The sequence below is a fragment of the Haemaphysalis longicornis genome, unplaced genomic scaffold (assembly GCF_048455015.1).
Source record: "Haemaphysalis longicornis isolate Haplotype H1 unplaced genomic scaffold, Haemaphysalis longicornis Haplotype H1 scaffold_1, whole genome shotgun sequence".
NCBI lineage: Eukaryota > Metazoa > Arthropoda > Arachnida > Ixodida > Ixodidae > Haemaphysalis > Haemaphysalis longicornis.
The window spans coordinates 182,811,600-182,833,731 of record NW_027526203.1 but is presented as its reverse complement, the minus strand read 5'-3'; the positions used below and the strand labels follow the sequence as shown (position 1 = coordinate 182,833,731).

General features: G+C 47.2%; 1 protein-coding gene across 1 annotated transcript in view; it reads right to left on the bottom strand.

Annotated features, from left to right (window-relative positions):
- Nucleotides 1–22,132, bottom strand: part of LOC144139907 (bone morphogenetic protein 1-like) — a 678,031-nt gene that overhangs the window by 53,545 nt on the left and 602,354 nt on the right. Inside the window, exons 9-10 of the mRNA XM_077672135.1 lie at nt 18,175–18,320; nt 16,646–16,841 (exon numbers count right to left, since the gene is read on the bottom strand). Coding sequence (XP_077528261.1) covers nt 16,646–16,841; nt 18,175–18,320 — 342 coding nt within the window. The remainder of the gene's footprint in view (nt 1–16,645; nt 16,842–18,174; nt 18,321–22,132) is intronic.

Here is a 22,132-nt window from a genome sequence, read left to right as displayed (position 1 = left end):
ACCGAACCGAACCGAAAACCGGAACTGAACTGGTATTTTTGCCGGAAGTGAACCCGAACCCGAACCGTTATTTTTTGAACACGCTTAACCCGAACCGGAACTGAACCGAAAAAAGAAATAACGGTTACTGGTTCATGTCGAAACGGTTCGACCCTCCGTTGTTGATATTGCACAGTCAATGCAATTCAGGCCTTTTTTCTTTCACGCACCATCAACTTCGCACCTGCTCGCGCACTTTCCCCTCCAGACAATTTAACACTATCACGCTCTATGTAACATCAGGGGAAATGAATGAGCACCAATGTAGCAATGGTCTGTTGCTGCTGGAAGCGCGAGCGTAGTGCAAGCTGACCAAAGGAAATGTCATTCTCGGCAGCTTGTAGGGGATATAAAACGACTTTGCCCTTCTTTAGCTGCGACTTCATTGGAGCAATCAGGCTGCAGGAGCGCTACACTGCGTAACAGCGAAAGCCCGAACCCGATGTGTGCAAACCTTTTGCATTTCATAATTTGTTTAAAAGGTCCGACTTCTGCAAATCGTTAATACTTGACAAGTGTGACCACAGGAGCTGCTCAGTGGCTAAGCCGTTTGCTGATGACCACAAGTGGCCGCGATCTCCCTTCCCCATGACCGTTTTTCTGAAGGAGATGGAAATCGAAACGTCAGTGTATCAATATTTTGATCGACGTTTAATATCACCAGCTGGTTAAAATAAGTCTGCCGGCCTGAACATAAGCTGCGCCTCGGAGCAAAGATATAGCACGGGGCATCAATGCCCCAGTTTTTTTTTTAATGCGTTTACACGGAAAACAACGAAAAAGAAAAGGCAAATCACGTTGTTTTAAAATATTACGCAAAAAGTAAGTAAAACCTAATAAGTGAAAAAAAACACCAAAACGTGGATATTGCTCTATACTTTTCTTTGCCCTGCCTTTCACAACCAAAGGTGTCATCAATTCGAAGGAAGTGAGTTCCGTGGTCAGTTTTTGAGGACAGTAGAGTGGACAAGTTTCGTTTTTCTTAGATACAAATAACAACAGATATGTCAGGGAAAACTCTTAACAAAAAAACTGCAGTCCTCGACCTTGTCTTGGAAGCAGAAACAGTAATAAAGCAGATGACACGTGCAGAAAGGCAGGCCGGTACCTCACACTGCCCCATTTGCCCAGCGATCACCTTTTATGCTTGTTCTGCAGTTTTGTCTCTTTCAGATCTGCTTTTTTTTCGAAGGTGCACTTGTACTGACTGCCAAACTCGCTACATTACTTCTACTGCTACTCGTTCCGGAGGGGAGTACTGCTGTGGACGAATTAAAGAGCGTCTACCCAAAAAAGTCCCATCTCATGCTCCGCGCGTCCAATTTCCCTTTCATTTTGAAACAGCCTAATCTGTTATAAGATTCCGCAATGTAGCACACGGAACGATGGCCGGGGGTCAGGCGGTACAATGACATACTGATTGTAATGCACACATCCGGTATAGCTATCGCAAAAGGAATGGCAGTGGTCAGAGCAATAATGCAGTGACTGAGCGTTAATAAAGCTTACTTTTAACAAAAGTGTGGCTAACACCTTCGATAAAGTGGCAGCTAACAAATTATTCAGGCTGATTGAATAATCTAATTCATTGGTAGTATTTATGCGCCTGTTGTAGGATTTTTCTGTTTTGTTACAAATATAAAAAAAATGTGCCTTATTGGTATTAAGCGCTGGTATTTGAACGCGCCAGTAAGCAGGTCTAAATTTAAGGCTTCAAGGTTACCGTGACGGGCGATTCTATAGCGACGATTGCGATTTCAAAAATAAAAAAATAAGGGCGGAAAATATATCCCACCGTCATATCTCTTGGCGGTGCCTTTAAGAATATTCGCTAGGACAACATAAAGTCTGGGCGAGAAAGTAGGTGGTAAATCGTCGCCACTTCATCTGTTTTTTTTCTAATATCTCGTAATTGCTTAAAGTTTGCTTTGCAATTGCACAACTGCCCTTGGGGAACAGCAGCATTTTGAATTTTTGTTTGTATTTTGATTTGACTGTCGTTTTAAACTACTAAATGTTTTTTTTTCTAATTTCAGTGATATTTCAACTCATCGAACCGGTTCGCGAACCAGTTCGAGCTCCCGAACCGATTTGCGAACCGGTTCGGTACTTGATTTTGTCGAAGCGGAACTGAACCGGCACGAAATGATTTCGCCTGAACCAGAACCGTAACCGATCCGGTATTTCTTTCGAGTTTGAGACACTGGCCTAAACAGCCGACCACGCCGGCTCGCTGCTAGGCCTCACCGTCAGACCAAGCGAGCACAGCAGTTCTCCCGCCAAAACTGCGCAGCCCGACCATGCAAGCCTCACAGCTGCACTCACAACCGACTCCGCTCATGCAAGGAGACGAAAATGCGGCTCAAGAAGACAATACTCGGCCTCCCCAAGCTACAACAGTCGACTGCACCGCGCAAGCGGAACAACCGCCCTCAACAAGCACCGCACCGATAGAATATGACGCCCTAAGCGACCACGCCATCCACCCACCAAACCCCTGGCTGCAAGTCGTACCCTCCCACAACAGAAACAAGCGCACCGAGAAACAGGCAAGCATTACCACTCCTACAAAGCCTACTCCACCGACGCGCGCTATTCCGCCGCCACACGTTCCTGCTGATTACAATGTCACAGTCTTCCGGCTACTCAACCGCCTCCGCGTTCACGATTGGATCAACCGATAGCTTTCCCAGACGCTCATTCTGGCCAGCGTGATTCCCGAAAAACAATTCCGAGCTTTAATAACAATCCAAGTGCAAACATGCAAACAATCTCTTCGTCATCGGTACACCTGACCCCTACGTCGCCGACAGGCTCTCACAACTGACAAGCATTCCACTCCGCAACCTATACTGACATCACCGCCTATATGAAGCCTCCACCAGGCACGTCCCGTGGCGTCATCCACGGCCTCCCGGTCGACATCACTCCGGAGACGTTCCTGGAATACACCGAGAACAATCGCCCGTACCTCATCCACGCTATGCTAATGGGCCGTACCAAATCAGCCCTCCTCACATTCAACGCCACACGCGTTCTATACTATCTAAAAGTGAACTGTGAGCTCCCACGCCGCCGGCCATATCGACGCACCATTCAAGTTTGAAAGCGGTGCGGAGACGTCGGCCACCGCCAAGACGTCTGCCCGCATCCGGAAAAGGCCCATTGCCCGGTATGCGGCCTATTGGACCCCCAGGAAGACCACCTCTGCACACCCCGTTGCAAACACTGCCAAGAACCTCACGTCACAGCGGGGGAAGGCTGCTCAAGGCGACATCTCCCGACACCTGCATCAACGAAGCCCAAGCAATCCTCTGTCTAACAGAAGAAGCAACAACCCAAGTTTTACGACAACGAGTATCCAGCTCTACGCCTGTCACCACAACCACCCGGCCTAAGGACTTCCTGATAACCCCGCCACAGGTGAGCTGGTCAGATGCAGTTTCAAATGCTCCCACTTCTCGCAGGTCCCATGATTCCGCACCTCCCTCACAACCAGACCACACGTCCCCCCCTCCTATGCTCACGCCGTAACTCAACTCCAACAACAAAAGGAGTTTCAACGCCAACTAACAGAAATTACGACGAATATTAATGCCATCATCACGTCTACCCCTCTGTGTCCACAAACCAACACACTCGAACCCGTGCAAATCCACCCTATAACTGACGAAAAAATCGCACAGATTGTTAAGAAAATTACAGACTCGCACGCAGAGAACATCGCTCCCCTCCGCGAAAGCCTCAAAGGGCTCGCGGATCGGCTAAATAAGCTAGAAAGATCCATCCAAAGCCTCTACGAAACAATTCACTCTAGCCACACTTCAGAAACGATGAAACATCACCCTTACCATGCATGACTAAGGACAGTGGAGATGCAATCAGCGTTTACCAATGGACCTGTCGCTCCTTGAATAGCAAACGAAGTCAACTGGCCCTCCTCGCTGCATCTTCATTTCCGGACATTATTGCACTTCAAGAAACGAACAGCCCGACTCCATGCCTTCCATACTACACCGCATTCACCCAGGACCCGCAACATTGGACAGCTATCTTTGTTCACAACGCGTACGCCGCCAAACTTGATAACAGGCTTCTGTTATAAACTTATGTTATCAACTTGATAACAGGCCTGGCTTCCTTACAGCGCAGAAATATTACAGTTAATACGAGAAGTAGAGATATTTGGGTTATCCCACAGTTTCGCACATTTTACAAATTTCAAGCACTAGCCTACAACATTCCGTTTGATCATATTGAATTCCCAGAAATTGCAGGCCTAAACCGAAAGGAATTTGAATCATATTTTATAGAGTTGTAAACTTCGCTACTTCTGTGTTCTGTCCGTATAATCTGCTTTATTTTATACCTACTAAAATCAGGTACAGTAAACATGAGACGACCCATGTATGACGTGAACTTCTATAAATATGAACTGAAGGTTTAAATGTGTGCTAGTACTTTGTTTTTCAGGTTTTTGTTTTGTGCTTAAAATCTAGCACCTAAATGGGAAATTTATTTCCCAGTGTAGCCACTGTTTTTATGTGATCGCTGAAATTAGCTGATATTTATTGCTTCTTTATTGCAGTTCTTGCTATGTTATTTTACGTTGTCTTGTACTTCGCGGTCAATTTGATAACTAACGATGTTGCTATTTACTGAAAATGCAATCACGCTTTGTATATGTATAAATGACAAACAAAAAAATCTTCTGATGTATTTTACATTTCTTTCAAAATGCTGTAAATTTCTGTGTACTGTGTCTATTAGCGTCTTATATTGCTGTAATATCTTTTTATGTATGTATGTATGTATGTATGTATGTATGTATGTATGTATGTATGTATGTATGTATGTATGTATGTATGTATGTATGTATGTATGTATGTATGTATGTATGTATGTATGTATGTATGTATGTATGTATGTATGTATGTATGTATGTATGTATGTATGTATGCATGCATGCATGCATGCATGTATATGTATGTATATGTATGTATGTACGTACGTATGTATGTATGTATGTATATTATTGTATATTTCCTTTCCATGCAGCACTCGCTACTTGTTTCTCAAATGCTGTGTTTCTGTCGCTGCCTAGAAACGGTCTCCCGGGCCTAGTCAAGCTGTTTTCTTTTAGAACTTTTTGCCCTGGAGATCATCTAGGAAATCATTTTTTTTCTAGAAAATAAATATTAATTGAATTGAATTGAACCGCACCAGCTGAGCCAAGAAATGCCCAACATATTTGTGGAACTCATATCTTTACAACGCTCCTGCCGAAGTACCTACATACTTAACATATACACCCCTTCCAACGGTAGTCTTCACGAAATTGACGCCTTAATCCACGAAGCCACACAGAAGATATAAAACGAACCTTTTCTCCTGGTTGGTGACTTCAATGCCCCGCACAACGCATGGAGTACGTGCATGCCTCAACAAAAAAAAAAAGGAACGCAATTACTGCACGCTACACAAAACCACCACCTTACACTTCAAAACCGTCTCACCGTTCCGACCAGAATTGGCAACAGTGTAAACCGAGATACTATCCCCGACCTGACTTTTACGAGAAATAGCCAAAATGTACAATGGTCATGCCTGCCGAAACATTAGGGAGCGACCTTCACATTATCTCTCTACTACTATACATGAAGAAGAAAACCACAAAAAGAAGAGTAGCCAAATTAACAAACTGGTCCGCTTTCCGCGAGGATGTCACCCCGCTCCCGCCCATACCAACAAACCTAACCGAATGGGCACAGGCATTGGAGCAGCGGGTACAAAAATACACGCAAGAAATCGCTCTCACTGAGGACACGCCAGCTGCAGACACACATCTCCTAAACATATGGGTAGCGGGAAGGAGCTTGACAAAGAGATGGAAACACCAAAAACAAATAATAGATCGGTTAAGAAACGTACAGCCCTCCTCACCCAACAAGTTCAAGAATATGGCGTCACCTCACAAAGACAAAACTGGCACTCGTTCTGTGACAAACTCAAAGGCACCCTAAGCACCAAAAAAGCTGGGCACCATCTTCGCCATCTCCTGGAGAGCTCCAGCTCTCGGACTCAAGTCAACCACAAGATACAGCAACTAATAAGAAACTATGAACTATCCGCAGAACTATCCGCAACAACCTCTTTGGAACTCCCACAACCCACCCAGCTGCCCCAACACTGTGTTACACAGGCCGACCGAATCGGGAACGGGCTGCCCGAAAATTGTGACGTCTGGGTCCGGAGTGCGAGGGGATGGGCGTTCTCTTGTTCTTGCCCTGAGGATAAGGAGTGCTGATTTAGAAGGCTCACATGTTAGTCCCCTTGGTTGAAGGTATGAGATGGTTTAATCCACCGCGTGTCTGGCACTTCCCGCAAAACCGATGATCTGATTGTGGGGTTTAACGCGCAGACGCAACGCAGGCGATGAGGCGCGCCGTAGTGGAGGGCTCAGGATTAATTTTGAGCACCTGGGGATCTTTATCGTGCGCCGAAATCTCGTACACACGGGCGTTTTTGCTTTTCGCCTCCATCAGAAAAGCGGCCGCCGCAGCCGGGAATCGAACCCGCGACCTCGTGCTCAGCAGCGCAACGCCTTAGCCACTGAGCCACCGCGGCGGGTTTCCCGCAAAACCTAACGCAATACACAATCTCAAGCATGCATTCTATGCCGACGATTTAACACTCTGGACAGTGAAAGGTTCCAGCGAGGAGCAGCAGGACGCCCTCAACACGCGGTGGATTAAACCATCTCATACCTTCAACCAAGGGGACTAACATGTGAGCCTTCTAAATCAGCACTCCTTATCCTCAGGGCAAGAACAAGAGAACGCCCATCCCCTCGCACTCCGGACCCAGACGTCACAATTTTCGGGCAGCCCGTTCCCAAAGTGCGAACACTTATAATTCTTGGCGTGCCTTTCCACCACGATGGTTCGGGTTCGGCCCTGTTACCGCAACTTTAAAGAACCGTGTCCCAACTTACCTACCTCATACGCCGAATACGAGGCCAAACGCACGGTCTCACCGAAACTGACACATGCTGATTCGTACAAGCCCTTCTACTTAGCCAGATAACATATGCGACTCCCTTTATTGAACTCAAACCTCAAGAGATCAGTAAGCTGGACGCCCTCATACGAACAACATACAAAACGGCCTTAGGCCTCCCCACTTACACCTCCAATGAAAAACTACTCCGGTTGGGGCTACACAATACTCTTCAAGAGCTAATTGAAGCCCAGCGAAATTCACGACTTCGTCGCCTAACACTTACTCCTACAAGGAGGAAAGTGCTTCATGACATCGGAAGACCAAGCCCAAACACCAACGACTTACCTCAACAAATCCAGCTACACATACGCAAGGAACTCAAGGTTGCTCCCATTCCCAAGCATATTCACCCAGCCTTTAATCGAGGCCGCCGTGAGGCAAGGGCCCGCCAGCTTACGAAGAAACATGCAGACGACTGTCATACCCGATACATGGATATCGCTCAGTATCCCAAGACACCCGGCACCACCCTGGTCACGCGCGATTCCGAAGGAGAAACTGCACTGCAGCAACGTACTCTGACTTATCCACAAGATCGGCAGAAGCTCTAGATATAGCCCATGCAACCACCACTCACCACAATCAACCATATCTTACCATCATCTCTGACTGTCAGGAAGCCTGACGAATGTACCAAGCTGGGCTGGCACCACCCCAGGCCATCGCAATCCTACAGCGATGGCCTGAAGACATAGAAGTGGCCATTGTCTGGACTCCTGGCCACTCGGATCTTTTTGGGAACGAAGCGGCGCAAGCTTCCGCCCGAGAACTCCACTCCTGGGCATTCCCATCCTCAACGCAAGCTACCATGAGAGGCACGGACAGTGAAGCTACCCACCTGGCACCCCTGGACAACAGCTACAGCTCACTCATATTACACCCCCACGAGAAGAACATATCCTCCCCCCAACCACATCTTATCTAACTATGAGGCATATATCTACCGCAGACTACAAACTGACCCCTTTTACAACCACACCATCCTCGCACATATATCTCCATCCACATACCCCTAACTGCCCGCACTACGACACTCTGCTCACAACCAATCACCTCGTCTACTCCTGCCCACGCAACCCTGACCCCGTCCCCTCTCCTTCTCCCGAGAAGTGGGAGTCTGCGCTGACCAACACGGCACCGGAGCGCCAAAAAGCCATGGTGCAACGAACCCTGAAATCAGCAAAGGCTCGCGGCCTCCTGGACGTAGGAAGCTGACGACCACCCCCTCACTCCCGTTCTTTTGCTCAATAAATGTTTACTCCTCCTCCTCCTCCTCCTCCTCCTCCTCCTCCTCCTCCTCCTCCTCCACAGTTAAAAATACAAAAAAAAATGCCGACCGCACGTGAGCGCGTGCCTCGCAGCGACCGCCCAGCGTCCTCGGCGAATGTTTGTCAAGCCAAGCATATCCACTTAGGGAGATTGGCCAAGATTTCGCCGACCGCCCGGCAGTTAAAAAAAACTGAAAAAATGCCAAGCGCTGGAGTGTGCGTGCCTCGGCCTCCTCCTGCGGGAGCGAGGGCTAGGGGCGACAGCGGCGGCACTCCAAGTAGCCCGCGCCGACCAGACGTAGACCTCGGGGTCGGCCCGACGCCGCGGTGAGCGGTGAAGACTACGGGACGGTGAAGCCCTGCGTGGCCTGATCCGTCCCCGACTGCCGGTACCTCAATAAAGTCCTTTCTCTCTCTCTCTCTCTCTCTCTCGCGGCGACGGCCCAGCGTCCGTGGCGAGCGTTTGTCAAGCCAAGCACACCCACTTAGGGAGATTGGCCAAGATTGGCAAAATTAAAAAAAAACTCAAGCGTTCGCCGTAATCGTGGCAACACTTCCTCGGAACGAGAAAGACACGTCATAGCGCACGCCCTCCAAGGGGATGCCTAATGATTATTACTTCCAAAAAAAATTGAAGGCAGCTCACACCGATAGCAACAATGATGGAGTAAAGGTCGTTCCGGCAGCGAAGAAGTAGCAAATCGGCTGCAATCGTGGACTTAAACCATCGTGATGGTCATGAAGGTTGCGTACAGTTTCGCTACCTTCAAGTTTTACGCGTTCGTGGGAGCTTCAGTTTCTTTTAGTCAGCTAGGTGCTGACCAGCTCATTTGGCTATACCGAACTTGGCACATTCGGAATGTACACACAGCAGTAAGGCGGGATAATTTATTCTATTCTGACGGCCCGTTCAAGGATGAGAGCGTTAACTTTGTCTGCATTGTTTTGGAAACATCTCACGGATACGATTATTGCGGCGCCAAGAGACTTCTATTTTTCCTGTCACATGCATCCATTTACAGAACAAAGCGCCAATGAAAGGACGTCAGTGGCATGAAGCCGCAAAACATCACGGTGCATTTAGAGAACCGAATCGACAGCGTCGTTTGAGCGTCAGGAACTAAGGCTACAGAGCAGCGAATAAAATAACCTGTCTTTTTCCACACCTACGTTTTAATTGCGATAGGCAGCTGCTTATAACGCACTAATTCCTCGGAACTCATTGATCGCCCTAAAATGCGTGAAAGCCATAAAACAAAACAATGTGAGGCACAATAAAATTAAACGACTTGCCGGTAGAAGTATTTGTTGCCTCATTATGCGATTCAGCGGGTTCACCAGCGGCGCTTTCATGATTTTTATTATTTTACTGGCGAGAATTTCGGGGGGATCCGTTTTTACTCGAACGACACGCGCACATCGCGTAGGTATAGCGGACTTCAGCTGCATGATTCCCCGCCTTGAGGAATTTTCGTTTTTTCATCGCTACAATTGCTCCCGTAGGCCCTTTCTAAAACTGCAATGACCGCCGTTGTCGTGAGAAATGGCAAATGGTTTTCTCGCATCACTTTCATCGAACAGAAAAATGTCACAAGGGGTCAAACACAAACCCGCGTCAAACACACCCCTCACCTGCATGTGGTGTGTGTTTCTACTTCGTCTTCGTCTGCTTAGCGCCCCTTTTATTTTTTCCAATAAGCATGAACCAACTAGCTCAACAGTTCTTGTTAAGAAAAATGTCATTGCAGTATTTTACGCTGTTACCGATGCTTTGCGTTTATTTATACCGGCTGGAACTGGGTTGGAGCCACCGGTAAGCTATAGGTTGAAAGCAACCTCACTGAATAAACTTCAGTCGTTTTTACCAAACATTAAAGTAACTGAACATACGGCTGCACCTCAGTTTTTGTACTTATTAAGGAACTCATGACAGCGCGAAAACAAAAGCGAGGTCGCCGGTTATGGCGTCTTTCATTTGCAGATCTGCTTTCGAAAGAAAAGCGCAGATTATATTATCATTGTTTACTCCGGAGCAATCGCCGTTCGAAATGTGCAGAGGGCACCCTGTCGGGCATTTTCCAGTACTTCTTTTTTTGTGGCAAGCCTCAATTTTACGCTCCGATGGCCGTACAGAAATGGATGCAAAAAACAAAGGATCAATTATTCTATACGGTTCCAATGCAGTGTACACCTTTTATGACACGGTAAATGATTATACTGAATTGAATCGTGGGCTTAATAAATAACGGGAGGGGTGAGTTGCAGGGTAAATAGATTGGAATGATGTGATTTCTCGGAACATGGATATAGCATGTCGACGTTTTCATCGCCATGCCTGCTTTCAAATATTTCAGCGTATCCGCGAGACATTGCTCAGTAATGTGGGACGCCATAACAGAGTTTGTTTCATGCAATGTTTTCTGTGTAACCATAGACTGCCATGGTGCCGATTAGGCAGTGATGGAACTAACAGGCGGCGCGTTTCGTGCGGGTATCGTTAGTTGTGGAAAGTAGCTACAAGCGGCTGGGCCTCTAATAGACAATATTTGTGCCAAGGATGCGTTCCTGGCGGCTCCTGACGAGAGAGATCGTTGTTTGCTCAATATTGGGGTGATTCATTGGTGGAGTCGTTCCAGGTTACGGAACTGCCTTGTGTGCTTTTCCGTATTACCTGTTTATGTTTCCACCTCTACGGCTTCTTCGTCCCTGTGTGTACTGAAATACTGTACCGAGGTATTACTTTCCGAAAGACACTGAAATGTGTTTTTGTTTTTGCTCGAAGGATAGAAGAACACTCCTTTCTCTCACGCCCTTAAACACGCTCAAGGCACCCTTAGCACGCTTTGTGTAAACACCCTCCACCTTCACATTACCCCAGAGCTTCGGTTAAAGCCGAATTCTCCTCAGTCGCTGTGAGGGAATGTACCTGTCTCAAGCGCCACTATCCGATTTTCTCTGTGTCTCACAACTATCGCCTAAACTGCATGCTAGCGCTTACATGAAGGTCCTAATCAAGACCGAAACTATATGACTTACTTGGAACCCTCGCGCCTGCGCAGTATGCATCTACCGTCTCATCAAGCAGAGCCTTGGTATACATTTGCTTGTCTAATGCGATGGCCTTCCAAAACCGCGAAAAGGTAATGCTATTTAGTGGCGAAAGGTGGCGTCGCTATTTCTACACACTAAAACACAAAATTTGCAGACTTTTAAATGTCAGTTCACAAAAAAAAAAAAAAAAACAAATCGGCCACTTTTGCAATTGAGATGCCATGGCAGAGGAAACAGTAGAGCTGGTGGCCCTCACGAGCTTTAACGTGGCTTTTCTTAGTTCCACCCCTTCTTAAGATATCATCATCATTAGCCTACTCAGGTCCACTGCAGCACGAAGGACTCTCCCAATGACCTCCAACCGCTCCTGTCCTGCGCTGCTCGAGTCCAGTGTTTACCTCGAATTTTTTTATTTCGTCACTCCATCGTGTTATCGCTCTCCTCCTTCTTCTAGACCCATCTCTGGGTATACACTCTGTTACCGCAACTGTCCACCGGATGTCGGTTCGTCTCATTACATGGCCAGCCCAAGACTATTTCTTTTTCTTTGTTTGAACTATGATATCGTCAACTCTAGTTATATCTCTGATCCAGGTAGCTCGTTTCCGGTCCTGAGCGTTACTCCTAGCATTACTCGCTCCATGGCCCGTTGAGCAGACCTACGTACCCTTTCTACTTGTTTAGCAAGCCGCCAAGTCTCAGCTCCGTCTGTCATCACCGGCAGTATGCCCTAGTTGTAAATTTTTCTTAAGTGACAGAGGTGACAGAGGTACAGAGTGACAGAGGTGACAGAATGACAGAGGAAGCTTATTTTTCATTATTTGGGAGTGTTTGCCGAGTGCTCCTCAACCCACACCGATTCTCCGCCGGATTTCTCTCTCGTGGTTGGGGTCAGCACTAACCATCTGTCCGAGGTAGTCATATTCTTTTACTTCTTCTAGCGTATCGTTTCCCAAGCTGAAGAGGGCGCTTTTGGCATACTTATTCCTCATTACTTTAGATTTATTCATATTTATGTTTAGCCCCATGGCCGTGCTTTCTGATTGTAGTTCCTAAAGCATTATTTGCAGCAAGACTATGTCGTCCGCAAACGTCAAATGGCTCAAATATTCCCCGTTTATCCTTGATCCTGTGTTTTCCCAGTCAAGCTTTTTAAATACCCCCTCCAGACATGCTGTGACTAGTTTTGGCGAGATGGTATCTCCTTGCCTTACTCCCTTTCGGATCGGGAATTTATCGCTTTGCCTGTGGAGGGTTATCCCGACCCTGCATTGCTTATATATGTCTTCAAGAAGTCTTATGTAAGTCTCGTCAATTCCCTGGTCTTTTAATGCTTCTAGCACGGCTGCGGCGAGTACGGAATCAAACCGTTTCTCATAATCTATAGTAGATGCCATGTAAAGGCGTTTAGTGTACTCTGCGGATTTTTATATCACTTGATTGACGACATGGATGTGATCCATGGTTGAGTACCCTTTCGTAAACCCAGCCTGTTTTCTGTGTTGTCACGGGACGGAGAGTTTTCCGGCCGCGGTGACAACCCAGCGCTCACCATGTTCTCGTTCCTCGGGGTTTTTGCCAGTTTTTTTCCTGCTAAAGCCACTGCGCGTGATGGGGACGCTCGGCGGTCGCCGCGAAGCACGCGCTCACCAGCGCTCGACATTTTCTTGGTGTTTTTTCTTGCAACGTCTAACTTGCGGCTTGTACAACAACTCCGCTGTTAATAAAGCGTAGAAAACCGGTTTCTTTTATGCTCGAGCTGCTAGATAAAAGCGAAGTTCCGTTCGAATTCCTGCGACGACCCAAGCTGTCCACGTAGTCATCTCGCTCTCGCTATTCTACTCCGAAATCTTTTTTTTTGGGGGGGGGTGGGGGGGCTTTTTTATCGTAATCGAGGCAGAAGGAAGGCAGATATAATGTCGCTCTCCGTGATAATGGCAAAGAACGTCGCGTCCATTCTCCTTCGCCTCTCCCCAAAGCCCGCTCGCTGAATAGAAATAAATAAATAAATAATATGAAACAACCAGCAGTGCATTTCAGTAAGCCGAATCCCGACAAAAATGCACACATCAAATGATGTCTCCGAATTATCATTTAGATGTGCAAGAGGTTCCCCAACGCTGTGCCACCCTCTGCAGATTCATTTTATGCGCGAAGATTAAAAACTAAAGCAAGAGGAAATGCAGCGAGGAAGTGGGGAGAACGCAGCATCCACGGAACATCTTTTTTTTCTCTCTCATGACCTGCTTTTGACGGGGTGGTGGGGTATGAAAGCACTACCCATTTTCCACTCGTGGATATGGGGCCCAACATATACACACAGACGTACAACAGCTTTAATCGCATCACCGTGGCGCATACGCCGAACTTGATAGCCTCAAAATTGTCTGTACTATGCGAGGGAGTTTTTCAGTAAGAAGTGGTTGCGCTCATGCGGTTTTTTTTCCATTTATCAGCATCAGTAGCTTCGCAAATGCATCAGTGTGTGGACGTTAAGAGAGCGTGAAAAACTAATGTGCGTGCATGCACGCATGAGTGTGCGTAATTTTATTCCCTGGTGATTTCTTTGTTACGTTCATCAACGTGGTTCATGAAAAAAAAAACAATGAACTGAGAAACGAAACAGAAAGAAGGTAAAGGACTGTACACCAGGCAAACTGAGTAAGTACTGGGGCAGCATTCGCTAACGGCATAATATATAGAATTGCAGGCATTTTTGGCGAATCATCCACGGCTTTGAGGCGTGTACGTACGTAAAGGGACGTGGTACGAAACCCCAGCCAAAATACGCGAATTGAGAAAACATTCCGTTCGGTGCACAAAGACGCAGATGAGACATTCCTATAGTATGCAGTGCCTTGTAGGGAGTCCTTTGCCCTCAGCAGCTGAGACCCTCTTATAGATTTATAATCATGTAAACAACAACAAATACGACAACAAAAACAGTCACATCTCCGAGTAGGAAAAAAGCGATCAGATTGACTGTTGTTGCAGATGGGCTCACATTCAATTACCGGGGTAGGAATACAAAATTGGAAATTTACATTTCAAATTTCAGGAGAAGGCTGGAGGTTCTAGCTCTATAAAGACATTGGAGTATGGCAGCACGAAATTCGACGCGCAACATCTAGTTAGCCTAAGGTTACCCTAGGGGACCCGCCGCGGTGGCTCAGTGGCTAGGGCGTTGCGCTGCTGAGCACGAGGTCACGGGTTCGATTTCCGGCCGTGGCGGCCGCTTTTCTGATGGAGCCGAAAAGCAAAAACCCCCGTATGTACGAGATTTCGGCGCAAGATAAAGATCCCCGGGGGGTCAAAATTAATCCGGAGCCCTGCACTACGGCGCGCCTCATCGCCTCTATTGCGTTGGCGCGTTAGACCCCCACAATCAATCAGTTACCCTATAGAAGAAGGAAATAAAAATTCCAAACTTCATTTATGAAACAGCTGGGGCCACTAAAATACGTAACAGAGTTTATAGGGCGGATAATCAAAGGGGTTATCAGTGGGTAATAGCAGAAAAAAACTATTGAGGCAATTTTAGCGATTACTGCAGCGTAATCGGCCATCGGAAATGCAAAGACAATTTTACACGCTAGGGTAGCATTTTGCAACGTCACACTAAGTGATCCGGCTCTGTGTCAAGGCATCCACATTTTGTTGGCCAAGGGCAATGAGTATATACCACTTCTGATAGAATTCCCGGCTGAGTATTCTGCTGAAGAAGCCTTCCAGAAACATGTAAGCGCATCTTAACGATGACACATCCCTCTCGCAACGTTACTTCCTGTGTCATTGACGTCCTCGACGGATGTATGGTTCCGCAAACCGATACGCCCGTACAACACCTTAGTTAGACCTGAAAGATTTCCCTTTTCTATTAACCCATACGAAATCGCTAATCCTGGGGCGGTATTCCCGTGTTTTGTCCCTTTTGTGTCGCTTTCAAATGTGTGCCTTTTGAGCGAGCCCTGATTGGCTAAAAGCGAACACCCGGATGTGACGCCATGCAAGCACGGCGGAGCTATGAGCCGTGGTTACTCGGAGCAGACGATTTGGAGCAGACGATTTTTCGTCGCCTTATTGTTGGTTCGCTCGCGGAATAATAAACACATAAAAGATACTCTGATTCGGTTTCAGTTCTTTAAAATGCGTTTGCAAGAACCATTACGGTATTTGAATCAAAGGCCCCCTTCTTAACCGGAAGTACGTCACGATAAAAGGGACGCAAAAGAGACGTTTTCAAAAGGGACAATTACGAGAATACCGCCCCTGAACTTTCGGCCCCTAATCGGTCTTCATCGCCAGTGATTCATCAGCAAGAGTGCCCAATTCATTTCATAGACGAAATATTTTCCTCTAAATGGCTATTTCACACTGCAAGGTATTTCGTTTGAGACGGTTGTGACAACCGGCCACACGTCGGCTCTATAAGAACTGTCGGCACTACGAGAACGAGAAGGCCCATTAATGACGAAAATGGGCTTAGCGCTAGTTTTTTGCCGTGTGTTGCGACTTTCGGTGAAATAAAATTTAAAATTTTTTTCACACGGTATGTCGTTATCAAAGAAATGTTGTGACTCACGGGAGTAATTGCACATCCGCACAAACGTGCATTGCACCTTAGAGAGGTCGTTAGAAGAAAGCGACCAGTGATACATATCAATCTTCGGAGAAATTGGCCCAATCGAAATCGGGGTCACACATTCCTCTTGTGTTGAACGCTAGCGTAATTAGAGGAACACCCCTAGGACATCACAGTTTAAAGATAGAAGAATTAGACGCAATAGTAAGGCATGGACTAAGCCGGCTTTCACTCATCCAAGTACGGCGTTGTTCTTTGAAATGGAACGCCCATTATGCGTAATGTCTTTAGCTGCATTTCTGACGGAAGCAAAATAAAAATGAAAAATTTAAGAAAAAGTTCTCGTATTTTTCTCCGCACTCGCCGGGATGTAAATTAATTTATGTAATTTCATTTAAACGCACTCACACGTGAATTTCTCTTTCGGCGCGTTGACTTTAAATTACTAAAAAAAAGGAAACGTGTTTTGTCGTCGAAGTGAATGCTACAAAGGGTTCATACGCTTGGCCTCCTTCGGTTTACGCACCATACTTCGATCTGCGTTACCGTTGACCCAACCTTCCGTAAACCCTTTCATGCCATTTCACATCCGAAGGGTCCGGGCGCCTTTCCGCGGATGCAGCAGGATTGGCGTGCAACGTACCTTTAATAAAGGTGGCCGAGAAGCCGGCCTTGTTCACCGAGCCGTCGGAGACAAACTTCACCAGCATGCGGTTCGAGGAGGATCGCAGGTCGTCGGGCATCCGGTAGCCGCAGAACTTTCCCAGCAGCTGGCTGCTCGGATCGTGGCCGTCCCGAACCTCCAGGTAGTCGTACACGCAGTTGTCGTGGTTCTCCACCTGCGGGGCGTACATGCTTGGGCAAGCCCCGTGTATATCCCGACCCCGTACGTATGGGCTGATCACCTAGACGCACAGTTTCCGGCACGCGAGTAACGAGATGACGCTGTGTGAAGGCGCCACAACAGCGCCATCTCCCACGGCGGATGACAAGCTAGGAGAGGTACCTCCCCCGAGTCACTCAGAGTTGCGGAGCATTTAATTGTTGCATCGCGTAAAGCCGCCTGTCGTGAGTGGGTGTTAGTCTAGTTTATAATAAATAAATAAATAAATAAATAAATAAATAAATAAATAAATAAATAAATAAATAAATAAAAATCATCGTACGTAAGGCTACGGATACCGGCTGACAAAGTTACAGCTCAAAGCGTAGCGTCGCCTTAGGCTCAACGTCAAGACAGCACATACCCGCGTGCGCATCGCCAAGCAAAGAGGAAGTTTAGCGGGAACGCACTATGATATTCTCCTGATGGCTGCTTCTGTAACGAGCACGCTCAAATGACTCCCGTATGACTCGGTACATGCATCTCCAACAAACGTCCACCTTCAGTCAGCTAGAGTCATCTAGCCGTGGTGGCTTTGGGGATGCGCCCTTGCCTCACATTCCGTTGGCCCTGGGTTCGATTCCCATCCACACCCAAATTTGCTTAATCTTCTTTTCAACTCAATTACTTCACGTTTTCCTTCTTTGCGTCGCAGGCCAGTTTGTGACAATGTGTGGGCTAGGGACACCGAATGTTCGTATTAATACGGTCGTATTAATACGGTGGCAGATGGTCTCTAAGGCTAACCGAAGAAAATTACAGAGAAAACATTGCATTTGACAAAAAAAAAAAAAAGAAAAACGCTGGTGATTGCTCACCCGTTTGCCTACGTGTGTTCATTGATGCGGTGTTATGAGCGGGGCCGGTGACGTAAAGGTGAAAAGCTGCTAGAAGCATTTATGCAAGAAATTCACAGTAGATACCTACTTTTAATTTATACGAGAGTGTGAAGTTGGGCTTATTGGTGATGCATTCCTGCAGACGAAGCGCAAAAGAGACACAGGATGAGACAAGCGCTCGTGCTCGTCCCGTCTGTTGTCTCGTCCTGTGTCGCTTTTGTGCTTCGTCTACCAGATTGAATTTATACCTTGCGTTCTTGCTCTTTGTTAGCGCGGAAGCACTTTTTGCTACACCTGAAATCGTCCTCAGCAAAAGCGGCGCCAAAAAGGGACACAAAAAAAAAGAACGCAAAATAACTCGACGGCAAAAAACCTCTCGGGGTTCACCAAAATGTGTTTAGCACATACAAGGGCCCATAGGTGCCAAGCTGCCGTATCGCGGTGGCTCACCTCGAAGGACTGGAACTTGAGAGCCACCTGGTAATTATCGGGCACGGTGATCTTCCAGACGCACTCCTTGTTCGACCGGTAGTCGTCCGGGTAGTTGGGGCTCTGCAGCACGCCTTCCTCCATCACCACGTCACCCCCACACACGGCTGCGATGAAGCGGAAGCGCAGGTCAGGATTCGCCGCGTCTATATAATCATCGCATGGTAAACGCTTCGACAACTTGTTTAGCCCTCTCGAAAATTCGCTCCCAGCTCAGCTCAGGTACAGCGCCTGCTGTTCCTGCCAAACGATGGCTGCGTGGGAAAGCCAAATGTTTTACCTTCGTAAATGGTCCTTTGAGCATATAGTCAGCCCAGAATTTTCTTAGCATCCACTCAATTCCGGTGTGGAAGTGAGTGGATGCGAACATCTATTCGCCTGCATACCGGCAGGTGTAACTTGGATGGGCAAATGCAGTGGGATGTGGGTCTTCAACACTAGCTCTGTCAGGTTTATTTTTTAACTCTAAAGCCCTGCTAGATGGCTATTAGGCTTCGATCAGCAGTTGTTTGGCACCGTTAACAATGCTTGCTTCACGAAAGAGGCATACGTTTTCTGAATTCCCCTTCCCCTGAAATGTCTTCTTATTTCAGTCTGCAAATGGAGGTGGTTTGTTTGCGCCCCAACCTGCTTATTTTCCTGAGAGGCCTGCAAACACTCCGTCAAATCATCTGCGGCAGATCTTCCGCACCATTTTCAAAGCCAGTGCAAGTAACATTTGCTATCCATCCGTGGCGATCGCGAGAGAATAAACTTTAATTAAATTGAGGAGAGGCTTCAGAGAGGCGTCCTGATTCCTGGATGCCTTGAGCTCGGGCCGCGTCGACAGCCCTTTCAGTCAAGCGCAGCTGATCTTCGAGACCGGAGCCGGTCAAGGCTCTCTCCCAAAGCTCTGTGGAAAGGTGGAGGTGCTTGTGTGTGTGTGTGTGTGGGGGGGGGGGGGGGGAGGGGGGGAGGGGAGGGGTGTTAAGGGTAGATTTGTCGCAGCCGCCCACTCAGGCTCTCCACAGAGGTGGAACAAATCAAGGAAAACTATGTTGGGTCAAAGAGGTGCTATCTGGTGGGAGGGGGCCAAAGCACTGTCCACACTGTCACGCAGGCAAGAAAGAGTCGAGGTGGACACACGGCGACGCCAACACGGCAACGGACTTTCGCCAACGAGCAGACGGCCAAAGACACCCGCTAGACAAAAGTACCTCCCGCAACAAACTATTGACAGCTATCGTTCTAAAACAACTAGGCCAGAGATTCCCAAAAGGCGAACTGCACTAATGGTGCTTTGGAGAGAACAAATAAGTTTAAGTGGTTGCTCGAGACATATCTAGGCTCAGATTCCCTAGCTGGCTCGGAATAGAAGTCACTCCAGATATTGAGTGCACTAAATGCTAAAAACAGTATAGTTTCTGCGAGCCTGGTAACGGATACTACTGGAGCTGAGTAAGAGGCAGTTAAACTATTTTGTTGAAGATCAGCTTCGTTAGGTGGCTTTGTTTTTGGTATTGAGCCTAAACGGCTTTATCCTGTATGCTTATCAGAATGCACACTGCCTAAACTGAATTACGACCTGCAGAAAACAAATTCTATTTAAAAAAGCTAACCGCGTTTGCTAAGAACATGCATCGACTACTGAAACAGGACAGTCTACGTTTAACAACACGAAAGACTAGCAATTGAAACCGTAGAAACGGAAGTGTAGCCATCCCGGAAGCTTTCAAGCATTCAACGAGCTCATCTTGCTTTGTCGGGCCGAGCGACAGGCTGAAACGACCCAGATCAGATTGCGTTCCATTTAAAGAGACGGTGACGTTCTGAAGCGCCACAAAAGAATGCGCTTCAGCGTGCTGTTTTTTACGCACGACCTATTTGAGAACCTGAGCTACGCACTGCTTCGTCGACACAATACGCCTACCTTCCAATTCAATCGGGTCTGGATTTCTAACATTTTATAAGGTTGTACTATTGACAACGAAAATCCTTCGAAAACATGTCGTTTTAGATGCGACGGCATCTCATTCACTCGTCTTGTCCCTCCATACGGCGTTGTCGTTGTCCGTCCACACCCCTCTCCCCCATTCTCCTCGCCGCGCGAGCTGCGCTCTCCGCCGCTCACCCCCTCTCCTCTCCAATAGCGAACACAGTCTCGCGAGGGGCATTGGATTGGATTCCATTGGATTGGCTTGGCTTGGATTGGATTGGATTGGAATGGATTTGATTTGGATTGGATTGAATTAAAGTGGATTGTGTTGGATTGTGTTGCGTCATGCCACGCCACGTTGCGTCATAGCCGCGGCAGGGGGTTCACGGCACGTTTCACGCGATGGAAGAATCAACCTAACGGAAACAACAACGGAACCCCCTATGCGTCGCATCTACAAAGGGGTTCCCGCGAGGGGAGGTGGGAGTAATTTTTTTTAAGGGGGAAACCTATTGAAGTTTCTACCTTCATAAGGTCAACTTTAAACTGAAACCAATCATACAGTGTTATGCGGGGTCAAGTCACAGCCTGCAGCCTGGTCGGTGACTAAGGTCAGAAAGCAGGAATTAACGCCTTAAGTGAGGCCAGTTGGTTCATTCTGCACAGAAAACAGCGCAAAAACGCATACTACGAGGCAAAGGCGCTTTTCTGTGCATCCCTTGCCTCTTAGTCCTCGTTTGAAAGTCAGACCTCAACCCCAGCCGACGGGTTTTGAGTATGGGAGAGGTTAAGGCCCGAACGGAAGTTTTGGTGAGGTCCAATATTAACGGGATTAGTTCTCCGCGCGAATACCTTACCGTCGAATTCAAGCGTTTTGCTTATCAAGACATCAAACAGACCTTTCGAAAAAACGCCATTTCAATATGGGTCGAAAATTGCGCAATATTTACCGACGACGTTTTTGCACGGTTGTCACTTGAAGTTGTACATCTCGAGATTTCCCGACGCAATTTACGTATCACTGCTTCACCCCTACGCACTACTTAGTTTTTTTTATTGGGACAAGGCTGTCCGGAGGAACAGTGATACTGGAAGCCATTTTCGAGGCTACACGAGATGCCGTAGAATTTCAAACAATTAAGTGCCATAGAACAGCAAAACAAAAACTGGCGGGCGATCATTCGACCCGATAAATAGAAAAATTTCACGCAGCTTCAGGTTCAGCTGACCACACTTTGCCGGCCATATCATTACAGAGGTGCAATTAGAGAAAAAACTGGATATCGGCGCACTGAAGTTTGTACGAATTATTCCAGTGCCTTCCATTACTACATCCTTCAATTTCTAAACTGTCAACCAGCCCGGCCGAACCAGCCCGTGTTTATTTTCGCTGGGGCCACTGTGAAACGCCCTTACACTTCTGACATTAAGACGATCGTTTTAATAAATTTTACAAGGACATTAAATGACTACTGCCTCCCTACTACTATTTTGCTGCTCACGCCAGGAGGTACTTCGAACCGCATTGGCCAATGCTGACAGTTTGTCTGCTGCAAGCGCCTTCAATAGCTACCAAGAGCACCAATGCCACAATTGCTCGCTTTTCTCCCTCTGTCCCGTTATATATAGCGCAATCATTACGCTGTCTTTCACACGTCCGGCGATAACCTATTCAAGCCTTTTTGATCTCCCTCTCTTCTCGATGAGAAGGCGCACCGCTTGCGCCCCACGTTTTATCCACGTCATACGATGCGCCACACCTGTATTTAAAAAAAAAGCCTAGGTGTGCTGACGTTTTGTGACACTGTCTAATGAATTCGGGATCCAAAATCGGCATATTGTGCTCGGAATTCAGGTACTACTCTTCTTGCGAGGTTCTCTCCTTTTGTAGATGGTACTGGCCTGTTCCACCACAAAAATTCCAAATGGTCAATCAGAGCAACCAGCAAAGCTAATTAAGTGAAAGACAAAGCCCATCGTACGATTTCACTGAAATTGTAATCC